Genomic DNA, 12,046 nt, shown 5'->3' with positions numbered 1-12,046 from the left:
ACACTTACACTTAAATATCTAACTTGGAAGTATTTTTGGCACCCAGAGATTTTTTTTTTTACAATGGCAACCATTTTAATTTTTCCCCACTTTTACTTTTCTTTCCATCACATCTTATTTTCTGACAGAGACACAGTACACAGTCTAATTTTCTGATGATCCAGCTCAGACACAAAGAGCTCCCCCAAGAAAGGCAGATGCTCGGATGCTCTGGTCTGGGCAGAGGCCCTTAGTGAGCCATGGGTCCGCATCTCTGTCTAAAACCAGGAGGAAACACCCACCATGAGCCACGAGAACCAGCCATCCTGTAGACTCACAGACAGCAGGATCTCCCACAGAGGGCAGACCCGGCCTGTGGTTTGCCTATCAGCTCTGGTACCTACCGGCAGGCAGGATAAAAACATAAAGGGAGGGTAGGGCAATAAAAAGGGAAGGAGAACACAGCCTTTGGGCATGTGGTAAAAAGAGGAGAAAGGTTTGTTCTCTGAAGGGCTATCCTATATGAAAAGTATCACAGCCTACATATATATGTAAGGTGTGTTCTGAGAACGGCCTCCATCGGAGTGGGAAGAGCGGCAGTGTGGAGAGCAGCCAGGGAACGTCAGTGCAGAACCTGCAGAGCAGGCACCACGACTGCTCAGGCCTGCTTCCCTCAGCAAAGCTTCGTTCCTGTCTCCTCTACAGAAGGCTGAGTGGTCACTTTCCTCTCTACTTTATTTACTTATTTAATTTATCTGGTTTTCCGAGACAGGGTTTCTCGGTGTAGCCTTGGCTGTCCTAGAGTTCACTCTGTAGACCAGGCTGGACTCGAACTCAGAGATCTGCCTGTCTCTGCCTCCTGAGTGCTGGGATTAAAGGCATGCACCACCACAATGGGCCCTTTCCTCTTTGAGACCCTTTGCTGACCTGACCCAGGATGGTTGGACCTGTCTCTATCTTTGGAAAATGGAAGACTATGAGATGCTTACTCCTGAGTTATTTTCCCCAACACTGGATCGCAAAAAGCTTTCATGATTGTTAAAACTCATCCCTTGAAGAGCACGATTGGGGTTGGTGAGATGGCTAACAGAGCTTGCTGCCAAGCCTGATGACCTGTGTTTGATCCCTGGAACCCATATGGGGGAAGAGGAGCCAACTCCTTAAAGCTGTGGTACACCCCTACTCCCAGAACTGACTAAATAAGCTTAATTAAAAACTAAACAGCATGAATGATCTCATGCACATGGCTGCCTCACGATTACTGGCATGAAGGGAAGGCAATGCCCTTGAGAAACCACAGGCTCAGAGATCCCTTCTGCAGAGTTACCCACAGGCCTAGTTGAGGATGCAGACTGTGTGGCAGCAGGTCGGGATGAGGCTCTTATTTCTACAAGAGGTGGTCAGGAACACTCTGGGAAGCAAAGGGTGGTTAGGTTCGCTCTGTGATCTGGTTAAGGCTGTATTCAGTTTAAGTTTTTCCTGCACCAGGCAGGAGAACACATGTGATACATGGTAGTTGAATGACTTATTGCCTTTGTTCAAAAGAAGCCCTTGAAAGTTCCAGAGTTCAGCCAGGACACAGTAATGGAAGTGGGGGCTAAGGATGTAGCTCAGTTAGCAGAGCACTTGCCTAACATGTACAAGGCCCTGGTTTTGAGACCCAGTACTGCACAAACTGGATGGCAGTATACATTTGTAACCCTAGCATTCAAGAGGTGAAGGTAGGAGGATCAGAAGTTCAAAGTCATCCTCAGCTACACAGAGAACTAGAGGAAGTCTGATTACACAACACCAGTTTCTGACATGAAGTCATATGACATTAAGACATCTGTAAACACGGCTTTATATCAAGAAGCCCTCTTACTAACACTGGCTCTGGGAAGATGGTTAGCACAAGTAGAAAGTACCACCTAGTGAAATTGGTCACTAACTCTCAATCTTGAGTGCCAGGTCCCTTTTTCTGGTCTCCTCTACTGGAAAGGCTACTGACTGGGTCACCACCAACTCTTAGCCCTGTCTTTTCTGGGTAGTCTGGATGTATGTAGCTGAAGTTGGGGTTGTCCTCACCTGGACTGTTTAACAGCTTCAAGAGAAGTCTGGGTATCTTTAGTGACATTTTCCTGTTGCTGGCTGTCTGCAGGGACCACCATTTAAAGCCAGAGAACAGTTGGGCAAGGATACGCCTGGGGTTGGTTCCTTGCTGTCCACTTCCCACGTTCAGGAGGGAACGTGATACCCCTGACTCTACTCTGATACATTTCAGATTTCAGAAACTCGAGTCCCATTGGGTGAGAGAGGAGGAAAAGAGTGGAAAAAGCTGTCTTTCATTTTTTTTTTTCAAATTAGTTTTACTTTTTTATTGAGAGCTTTCTGTTTTAATAAAAGGGAATCAAGCCAAAGGAATAGGGATTCTGGACGTATTAAAGGAGAAGAAAGCATTTAACAAATGAGGAATGACCACATAGGGCTGGCGAACAGATTTTCTCGTCGTTTGGGACTCTCAACCTTATTTTTGCTGTGACTCATCCTTCATTCCTTCCTGGCCAGGAGGCAGGACCGCTGGAAGTAAATAATTCATCTATATAAAACACGAAAACCTCACAGTAGATAGTCAAGGATGGCTGACATATAAATTCATTACTTCTTCTCATTGTACTAGGGACGGAACCCAGAGTCTTGCACACTTGAGGCAAACACTCTATTATGGAGCTACATCTTCAGGGTCCTCATACTTCAGAAATTGCTTTTCAGGCTACATCTTTAGATGAGGTGAGTCTATTTGGGTCCTGTGCTGCATGCATGCTTCGTGTTATAAATAAAACACGAAGTAAGGATAAAGAAGTTTCAAGGGATGCATGGTATCGATGGGCACTGCTTTTGGCTTGTCCCTCAATCCCAGTCCATGCGGTGGATAACTTGGACACGGGTCACTGTTCCATACTGCCTAACACATCACTTGTGTGTCTGCACCACCCTTCTCTGGGCAGGAGTTCATCAATTTTCTTTGGTCTTTAGCTGAGACATGCTTATACTTCACATTACATTTCGGTAAGATGCTAAGTAGAATAATCAGGAAGTGCATTTTCCTCTCCACCCTCAGGAGTCCTGTCTCCTTCCTGCTCTGTCTTTAGTGATTCACCCACACTCCCTGATGTCCACTGGGGATGCGTGGGCAGGGAGAGCATTTGGCTCCATGGTCCTGTTTCTCACCCATTTTGTGAATTAGGCCCCTGAGACCCTTCACCCAGGAACAGCTCTGACCTCTGCCCCCATCTTAGAGTTAAGAGACTTATCTTGCTATTTTCTTGAGACAGAATCTAATGTATCCCAGGCTGGCCTCTAATTAGATATGCAGAAGACTGCCTGAATTTCCAATCCTCCTGTCTCTTGGATTAGATGCATGCACCATGCCTGGTTTATGGGCACAGGAGATTGAACCCAGGACCTCATGAATGATAGACAAACTATCAAATGAGCTACATCCCCAGGTCCGAGAGACCAGACTTTAAAACATTACTTTTCTTTCTACTGTGTGCACATGTGTGGACGCACATGTACTATGGTGCGCGTGTGGAAAGTTCGAGGACAGCTTTCTGGAGCTGGCTCTCTCCTTCCACTGTGGGGTTTGGGGATTGAACTCAGCTTGCCAAGCACACACAGCAAGTACTTTTACCCCCCTCGTCACCTCACCAGCCCAGATTGGACTCTTTGAGTGCTAAAAAGTACCATGACTGTTTTCCACACAACCAGCGACACGTGCCAAAGAGCTACTCAAGCTATTCCCCTCCCCTCAGCTCACACCTTGTCGTCTCCTGTGTTAGACTTGCAGAGTGGTTACTGCTGAAACAAGGTCCCATCAAGTCAGAAGTTCAGTGGATACCCAGGACTCCTACAACATGAAGAAGGTCTTTTCCTGCTCGTTGGATGCAGGAACAGGCAGCCATGTTTTTCCTTTGTGCTGAATCTGGTTGCTACTGGCTTGCTTCTGGTTTTGACCTGAGAGATGCTTTGGGGAGAAAGTCTTGGCCAGAGTATACAATGGCTGCATCCATTTGTGTTCTGGCGGACCCATGGAGGGGTTGGCTAGAGGACCGCCTTCATCCTTAATAGTTCTAACAAAAGGCAAATCTCCCAGAGCAATTGGCTCCCCTTCACAGAGGCCTCATCTCAAGGGAAGCTCAGGGTAACACAGAGAGAAACCACCGCTGTGCAGTTCATGTTTGTGGCTAGAGAGGCACCACCTCCACATCCAGCCATACAATAAAAAGTGAGTCCACGTAGCATCCATTGGAAAAAACCCAAGTCTATATGGTCAGTATCCAGGAAATAGTTTTCCCACAGAATAAATTGCTTTATTGCATTTTTGTGCTCACTTTCAAAATGAAAAGTAATACCACTGAGATGCTCTTCTAATTACTCTCTGAGTGGTGGAAAAAATTCGTCAGGATTTTGTCATGCTCTCAAAAAGGGGAGGGACACTTGGACATTAACCTAGTCAATATGGTCAATAGAACCCTTTCAGGTATTAAGTGAAACACTTTGGTTCGTCTTAGAAACCTCTGGTTTGAGGGTTTGAGTCTTTTATGCATGCAAGGACCTGACAAGCACCTGGCAGAGGCATGGGAACACACTCTCCATGCTCATCTCTTGGCCTGGGGTCAACGGCTGGTATATGAGCCCCACGCCTATAGCGCAGCCATGCCAAAACCACTAAGCTTGCCTTCCCACTTCACAGAACACCTGGTCGCTTTCTCCAACTCAGCACATCAATCAGTAACATGGGAATGCTGGCCAGCAGCAAAGTTACCCAAAGAAACACGACACTCCCATCACTTCCAGCAAGCGGGCTTCATCTGAAAGACCTTTTAGAGCTATGCTTCAAAACAGTTGTAATAGCCTCCTACCTCTTTCATACGGTCATTTGCCATTTCAGTTAAAGAATTGTGAGCGGATGGACCCAAGGCCAAGACCCTAAGCTGTGCGAACATGGGGTGGTGGGGGTGTCACAGCTGCTCTGAAAACCTACTCGATCAAGCACCTGCGGACACACAGAGCACACTCGCCACTGGGAAGGGACTCCAGGACTCCACCACAGCATGTCCTCCTCCTGTACTGCTGTCTGTAACCATCACCACTCGTTCTCTTGTGGAGGCTTCTAGATATTCCCAAGGTCCCTTTCTGACATCTCTAGTTATACTATTGCCCTGCCCCTGAAAGTATGTGTGTGTGTGGGGGGGCACTTCTCTACAGTCAGGAGTGCTCATTAAAAGAGTTCTTTTCTCTTAAAACAACACAATAACAAAAAACCAGGCTGGGAGCACAGCCATGTGGTTTCCAGAAAACAGTGCTTATGAAGACTTGGGGCTAGAGAACTCAGAATGAACTCATATACGTTCCACAGACTCATTTATGGGAAGAGGTCAAAGCAGCAAAAGAGAGGGATGACATAGACTCGAAAGAATGCTTTCCCGGTCATTGTCCAACTTCCTGCCGAGCCAATTAGACGACGTGTTTACGTTCTGACTGCTGGGTTCTTCTAAACACTATCAACCTCTGCTTATAAGTCCACCTGCAGCAGAACACCGCCAGAGCGGAGTCCACAGCACAGTCTCTTTGTCAGACACACTTGGTCCCAGCTGAGGTTTGTATAAAGCCAGAGGCTCAGCATCCATACAGTGAGTACAGATACTGTGGTAAGTTATCGATAATGTGTCTTTATCTTTTTTTTTTTGCATTGAAAAAACTTGATTATAAAATTTCCTCTGTGAGAGTGTGCTGAGAATCAGGATAAAATTGAATCAGGAAGAAAAGTCTAGATGGCTGTGTTTGCCAGTTACAATCTTATATCGAAGAGATGGGTTGGAACCTTCCCACTGAATATTCTTTAATATTCTCTTAAGAACTGCTCACTGCATACAACTAAACTATAGAAAACGTCTCAAGCTTTCAGGAGTTATGACTCCTTTCCACAACAAACAATAGTAGCAGTGATACAGGCTGCTGTGGTTTGGAACAAAATGCCCCCCTGCATAGGTTCATGTGTGTGTGAACATTTGGTCTTCAGCTGGTGGGGCTGTTTGGAAAGGCTACGGGACCTTTAGGAGATGAGGTCTTGATGAAGGAGAAATGGGGTTTGAGGCTTGATTGCCAGACCCCACTGGTTTTCCTCTCTCTCTGCTTCCTGACTGCCAGGCCTTCCCTGCCATGAAGGATTGTAACCCTTCTAAACTATAAGCCAAAATCCATCCTCTCTGTCGTCAGTGGTTTTTGGTTGCGGTAGTCTGTCACAGCAACAGAAAGGTAACGAAGACACAGGTCTTAAAGTTTACAAGAGGCAGAATAAAACATAACAAAGTAAGCAGCACTCTGCCATCTAAACCTATTTGTGATTTTTAGTATATTCTTTCCTGTTGCCTTCTAAACTTTGTTAGGACCCCCGGAGAAAGGGCAAGACACTGTAGGAATATGCTTGATATATAGTTGGATTAAATAACAACCTAATATATCAAACATATCACACAGAGGCCTGCAGAAAAGGCATCCAGGTTTGACTGAGCTTGACAATAGGTACAGTACTGATGGCTACAGCCGCAGGAGCCAGTGGCCGCTGCAGGATCTCCCAGCCTGCCTCGGAGCAAGTCTGTAGGCGCGGTAAGGGTACCAATAGCAAGACTGCTGGCACACGCTCTGAGCCCAGGACCATTTCCCCAGATAAAAGGGGAGTCTGTGCATCTGTCCATCACTCACATCTGAGAGAATGCAAGTTAAAGGAGATGCTTCGGTGGGCAGGGCCCAAGGGTGGAACTATAGCAGAACCATCGTCAGATGCCATAGACTGTTCTCTTAAAACAGATAACCCGAGAATCAGGTGACCAATGCAGCTTGAAGTCATCACCTCCCCTCCCCCAAATTATTCCTCAGAGCAGTGCAGGTGTTCTGCAGGGACGATAGAAGTCCACATTCATGGGCATGTACAAGCATGTGTGTGTGGGAGGGGCAGGGTCACAGTTACAGGGGCAGGAATGCAAGAGCAATGGCCATTTATGGCTCCCTGGAAACTTTTGTTTAAGGTTACAGGAGACGATGGTGAAAAGTAACCTCAAAATATTGTTGTTTCAGTAATATTTTTTAAGCTGGGGAAAATTTTTTCATAAAGGCAAGGAGGTATTACACACCATGGGAGAAATTTCCCAAAGTGGATGACCCTCTTAGCAAAACAAAAGTCGCGTGCTTTGGGATGGTAAGATTCTCTGAGACACTTTCATAGATAACGCCTGTGTGGCAGGAACCTGGGGTCATCAGGAAGATTACTCTCCACTGTCCCAGAAGTAGCAGCCACTCTTCCCAACATCAGGTCGGGGGCCACCAACAGCAAACACCGTCAAATAAAGAAACCAGATCAATGGTGTTCACTTCACCTTCACAGAAGAACCCCTCGGCTCTTTCCTAAGACCCCTATTGCAAATATGAAACCTAGTGCAAGGGGCCTCGCTGGCCTCCTGCACCTCACTGGCCTCCTGCAGCACTCATCCCTGGCTTCTGATGTGTGTCGGCTTTCAGGGTTGTTTTCCAGAACTTTAATACAGAACCTGTCATTTCCTCCCATCCAAGTACTAACCAGGCCCGACCCTGCTTAGCTACCCACATCAGCCAAGATCAGGTACATTCAGGGTGGTGTGGCAGTAGACCAGAACCTGTCATTTCCTAATCCCACCCCATGCTTAGACATTCTCTGCCCATCTCCTTCATTTCCAAGCATCGTTCATGGCTGCATACGCTTTTACCATCTCTTCCCCCGGAACTCATTCCATGAGCATCTTCATGTGATGCAGTCCTGGCAACTACTGCTCTTCCTTGCTGAGACGGACTAACAGTCTGCAGGAAGACCCCAACTTCTCATTGCTATCAGCAAGGTGTCAAAGAACAACCCTCTCTTGCAGGTCTTGGATTTCTTCCTCAGAAAAGGACCCTAAGCAAGTCTAACAGCTTAAAAAACCTTATAAGGTGCAATGGTCCTGGGGACTAGAACCATTTTCTTTGCCAATGGAGACAAAGAAGAAATGGGATGTACGGAAGCTGCCACCCCAGCCGTATGTTCCCATCCTGTTCAATCACATGGTCCAGTTGTGGCTAGCCAGGTCAAGGGTCAGATGACTTCACCCCTAATGAGGTAATAGACTGTCTGGAACATGTCTGTGGCCTTGTCACTTGCCCTCCTATCCCATAGGGAACCGTGAAAGACCTTTTCTTTCACACATTTTCTGAAGATGAAAGATGCATTTGGTCACAGTGATGGTGACCATGGTGGTGTGGCCACCATTTACTAAGACCTAGTTAGGCACTGTGTTCTGACATTAGCGATTATATGCTTCAACAACAATCCTACAGGATGAAGGAGATTCCACTAAGTCTGTTTTCCAAATCAAGAATACTGAAACAGATGAGACACCAGACAGAGAACAGACAAGAGCTCAGGAGCACCCTAGAGAAGGGTGGGGGCGGGGCTGGGTGTTAAATGAGCAGCAGACTCCTTCACAGACTGCAGGTGCTACCTGGCTGACAAGGAGCCTTCCCCTGCTGAAGGGGCCTCTTGGGAGAGACTCAATGAGCCTAAGGACATGCAAATTAAACCGCAAACCTCAGAACCTAGGCAGACTCAGCCTTCAAGTGCTTTTCATCCACTAGTAACTTGATTTGCAAAGCAGAAACAAAAACCTAACCAGAAAATGCCAGTGTCTCTAACCTACAAGCAGAACTTAAACTCTGATAATATCAGATGATCCAGAGCGCCAGCGGAACCCCAGCAAACACAAAAGTCAGGGGTCAAAAAGCTCCAGTTCCACCTTGATGAGGAAAATCTGAAATGTGTTTGCCATTGCAGCCGATGCTAGGAGATCGGTCGGAATGCTGAAGGTTTTAGGAAAGCTCCAACTTGAACAGATCCATGAGCCTCCTGTGCCTTGCACACACCTTCTCTTGAACGCGGCTTTGGAAAGGGTTGGTACCTTTCAGCCCTCAGATTCCATCTTTCAGTCTGACAAAAAGGTAAAATTTTAGCTAGTCACAGTCCTAAACTGGGGGTTCAGATTTTTTTGGGGGGGTGAAAAGAGCCAGATTTTATTTCCATGTATGTGGGTCATGGGGAAGCGAACTGTAGACAGCATAAAGAAGGATAGGAAGAAAAGGAAGCCTCCTCGGGTCCCACCATCTTCCTGAAGATGGCCAGAGTGTGCGGTGGGAAAGTACAGCTGCTTACCCTGGCTGAGCCTGGAGATGGGCGAGCTCCTACTGCCCCAGAAAAAATAATCTCTTTCCTTGCACTTCTCTAACGTACAGTCTCCTATACACACTGAAACTGTCCGTGGCCGAATGCACCTAATTCTCTACTCGTGTGTCTGCATGCTTATGTGGAAGCCAGGGGTCAAGTATCTCCTTCAATTGCTTCTCTACCATATCTCCACATATGTATATTTAGATTTCTTTTTAATTATGTATATGTACGTGTGTGTGTGTGTGTGTGTGTGTATTTATGTGTCTGTATGGGTGCGTGAGTACAGTGTCCATGGAGTCAGAGAGGGAGTGGGATTCCTTGAAACCGGAGTTACAGACGGTTGTGAATCACCTGTTGTGGGTGCTAGGAACTGAACTCGGGTGCTGTGGAACAGTGACAGCAAGCGCTTTTATCTGAGCATCTTTCTAGTCACCCCTCTTGGTTTTTTTTTTTTTGAGATACAGTCTTTTGTTGAACCTGGAACTTACTAGTCCGAATGGCCAGCAAGCCTCAGCAATGCTCCTGCCTGCCCCAGCTCCTCAGTGCTGGGATTATAGGTACACACCACCATGTGAGTTTTTTACATGGGTGCTGGGAAATCCAAACTCGGTCTTCATGTTTTCCCAGTAAGCACCTTACTGCCTGAGTCATTTGCCCAGGCCTGTTGTTTCTAAGAAAACAGGATACTCAATACTGCTATTTCTGTATGAAAGGCAGGACGGAAGCCGCTGAACTGAAGGCTGTCGGTCTGTCTACTCACAGGGACTTTTGACAGAAACATTGACAACCTGCTTCACACAGTGGAGTTACACACAGCAGGCCGTGGACGCTCTGCTTCTCCTCTAAGTACAAGTGACCAGCAATAAACACTCACCTTTGGTTTTGCTCTCGGCTTCAGCTGCTCTAACTTCTTGGCTGCGGCTTCAATGGATGCTGCAGCTCCCAGCAGCTCTGTTTCTGCAATGACGGTTGGGTCTTCTGGATCCACCCACTCTGTTCCTAAAATCAGTCCCAGGAAAGTCACTCTTGGCAGGTGGAGACATGAGGGTACTGGTGTAATTACAAACAAAATCTAAACAGGCATTTTGGATGGCCCCATGGGCCTCCTCTCTGCATAAGGGATCCCTACCTAACTTCATCTTCTGCACGCAGGGACTAAGGGGAGCTAATCTGCTTTTTTAAACCAGCTACATGTGTAGCCCCATCTACAGGAATAGCCACTGATGGCAGATTCATCAATGGATCAAGGTTCAGAGTGCCTTCTGATTTATGCTCATGAGAGTCTAGGCCACAGAGCTTTGACATTCTCTTCAGGGAATGTGAGGAAGGGTCACATGCCTCAGAAAAAAATGCTCTTCTTAGAGAATCCGTGTAAGCAAGTAAGGGCGTGCAAATGCTGTATTCAGTGCAATTCCCTATACACAAGAATATTATTATTACTATTATCAAAATTACTTATAAAGTACTTACCTCATTTTGGTTTACATGTATGGGTTTTGCTTGCATGCATCTTTGTGCACTATATGCAAGCCTGGTGCCTGCAGAGGCTAGAGGACATTGAATCCCCCCTGATCTGGAGTTATAGACGGTAGTGAGCTGCCATATAGGTGCTTGAAATCAACCCTGGGTCCTCTGCAAGAGCAACAAGTGCTCTTAACTGCCGAGACATCACTCCAGGCCCTAATCACTTTCTTTGATATGACTAGAGATTGAAACTAGGGCCTAGCACATGCTAGGCAAGCATTCTCCCACCAAGCTATATTCCTGGTTCCTCTCCCCTATCCTTTTTTTTTTTTTAAATTCTTGAGATAGGATCTTGTAAAGTTGCCCAAAGTTCAATTTGTTCCGTAGTGCAGTCAGACCTCAAACTTGCAATCGTCTAGCCTGAGCCCCTGAGAATCTGGAACTACAGTCCTGCAGTCTTGAGGCCTGGCTCATGAGCGTATTAGCCAACAGACAATAAATAGACAGCCTGATGAATAAAAATACAGCTAAAAATAAACGACAAGATTCCCAAGGGAGGTGAAAAGTTCCAGATGGATTATTTTGTACAGGTAAAAGAACTCGATATAAAGACCAGAGAAAAATGTTATTTTAAACATAAAAATAAAACAATTCTATGCTTTTTATTCTCAGCATACTTCTGTCTGCATCTCCCTGTCTTGTCCCTCTGTCCTAGTGCAGCCCTACAAGATGACAGGAGGCTCTGACCTACCTTTCATGGCTTCCGCGGCCTGGATGAGCTCCGTCACGGCACCGGCCACCCTCTTGGAGAAAGCAGCCAGCTGGTGTTTGAGTTCTGGGGTTGGCTTCTGAAGGATCTGTGGGTGAAAAACATGTTAGATGCATGGGGTGGGGATGCCTGGTGCGGTATACTCCTGTTGGTGGAAAGGGGTGTCCCTGTGAGGGATTTCAAGCACTCGAGAGACAACAGACTCACCCGGTTTCAACAACAGTGACGCTGAGAATCAGGGGTGCCTCGGCGGTCCCTTTGACATCGTTACCAAAGATCGTGAAGCTGATCTTACCCTTCATCTTTTATTTTTAGGTAAAACAAATCCAAAAATGTAAAAATGATGTGGAAGAACACCGTGAGTACAGAAGTGCCAGGCTAGGCAAACACGGAACCAGAGAAAACGTGGGGCAGGGCAGGGTTGCAGGCAAAATTCTCACGTGAGCAACAGCTAACAGTCCAAAAAAAGTCATCCCTGAGCCAACAAACCAGCCCTAGGATTCTGATCATGATCTGCTCTGCAAGACGTCTTAATATGCTTGCATGCTTTCTTTCTATCGGTC

General features: G+C 46.5%; 1 protein-coding gene across 1 annotated transcript in view; it reads right to left on the bottom strand.

The window, feature by feature from the left end:
- Nucleotides 1–12,046, bottom strand: part of Tln2 (talin 2) — a 473,598-nt gene that overhangs the window by 13,692 nt on the left and 447,860 nt on the right. The window contains exons 45-46 of the mRNA XM_026779102.1: nucleotides 11,466–11,571; nucleotides 10,125–10,249 (exon numbers count right to left, since the gene is read on the bottom strand). Of these exons, the coding sequence (XP_026634903.1) occupies nucleotides 10,125–10,249; nucleotides 11,466–11,571 (231 nt within the window). The remainder of the gene's footprint in view (nucleotides 1–10,124; nucleotides 10,250–11,465; nucleotides 11,572–12,046) is intronic.

Source organism: Microtus ochrogaster, chromosome 5 (assembly GCF_000317375.1).
Source record: "Microtus ochrogaster isolate Prairie Vole_2 chromosome 5, MicOch1.0, whole genome shotgun sequence".
NCBI lineage: Eukaryota > Metazoa > Chordata > Mammalia > Rodentia > Cricetidae > Microtus > Microtus ochrogaster.
This window is presented reverse-complemented; position numbering and strand designations above follow the sequence as displayed.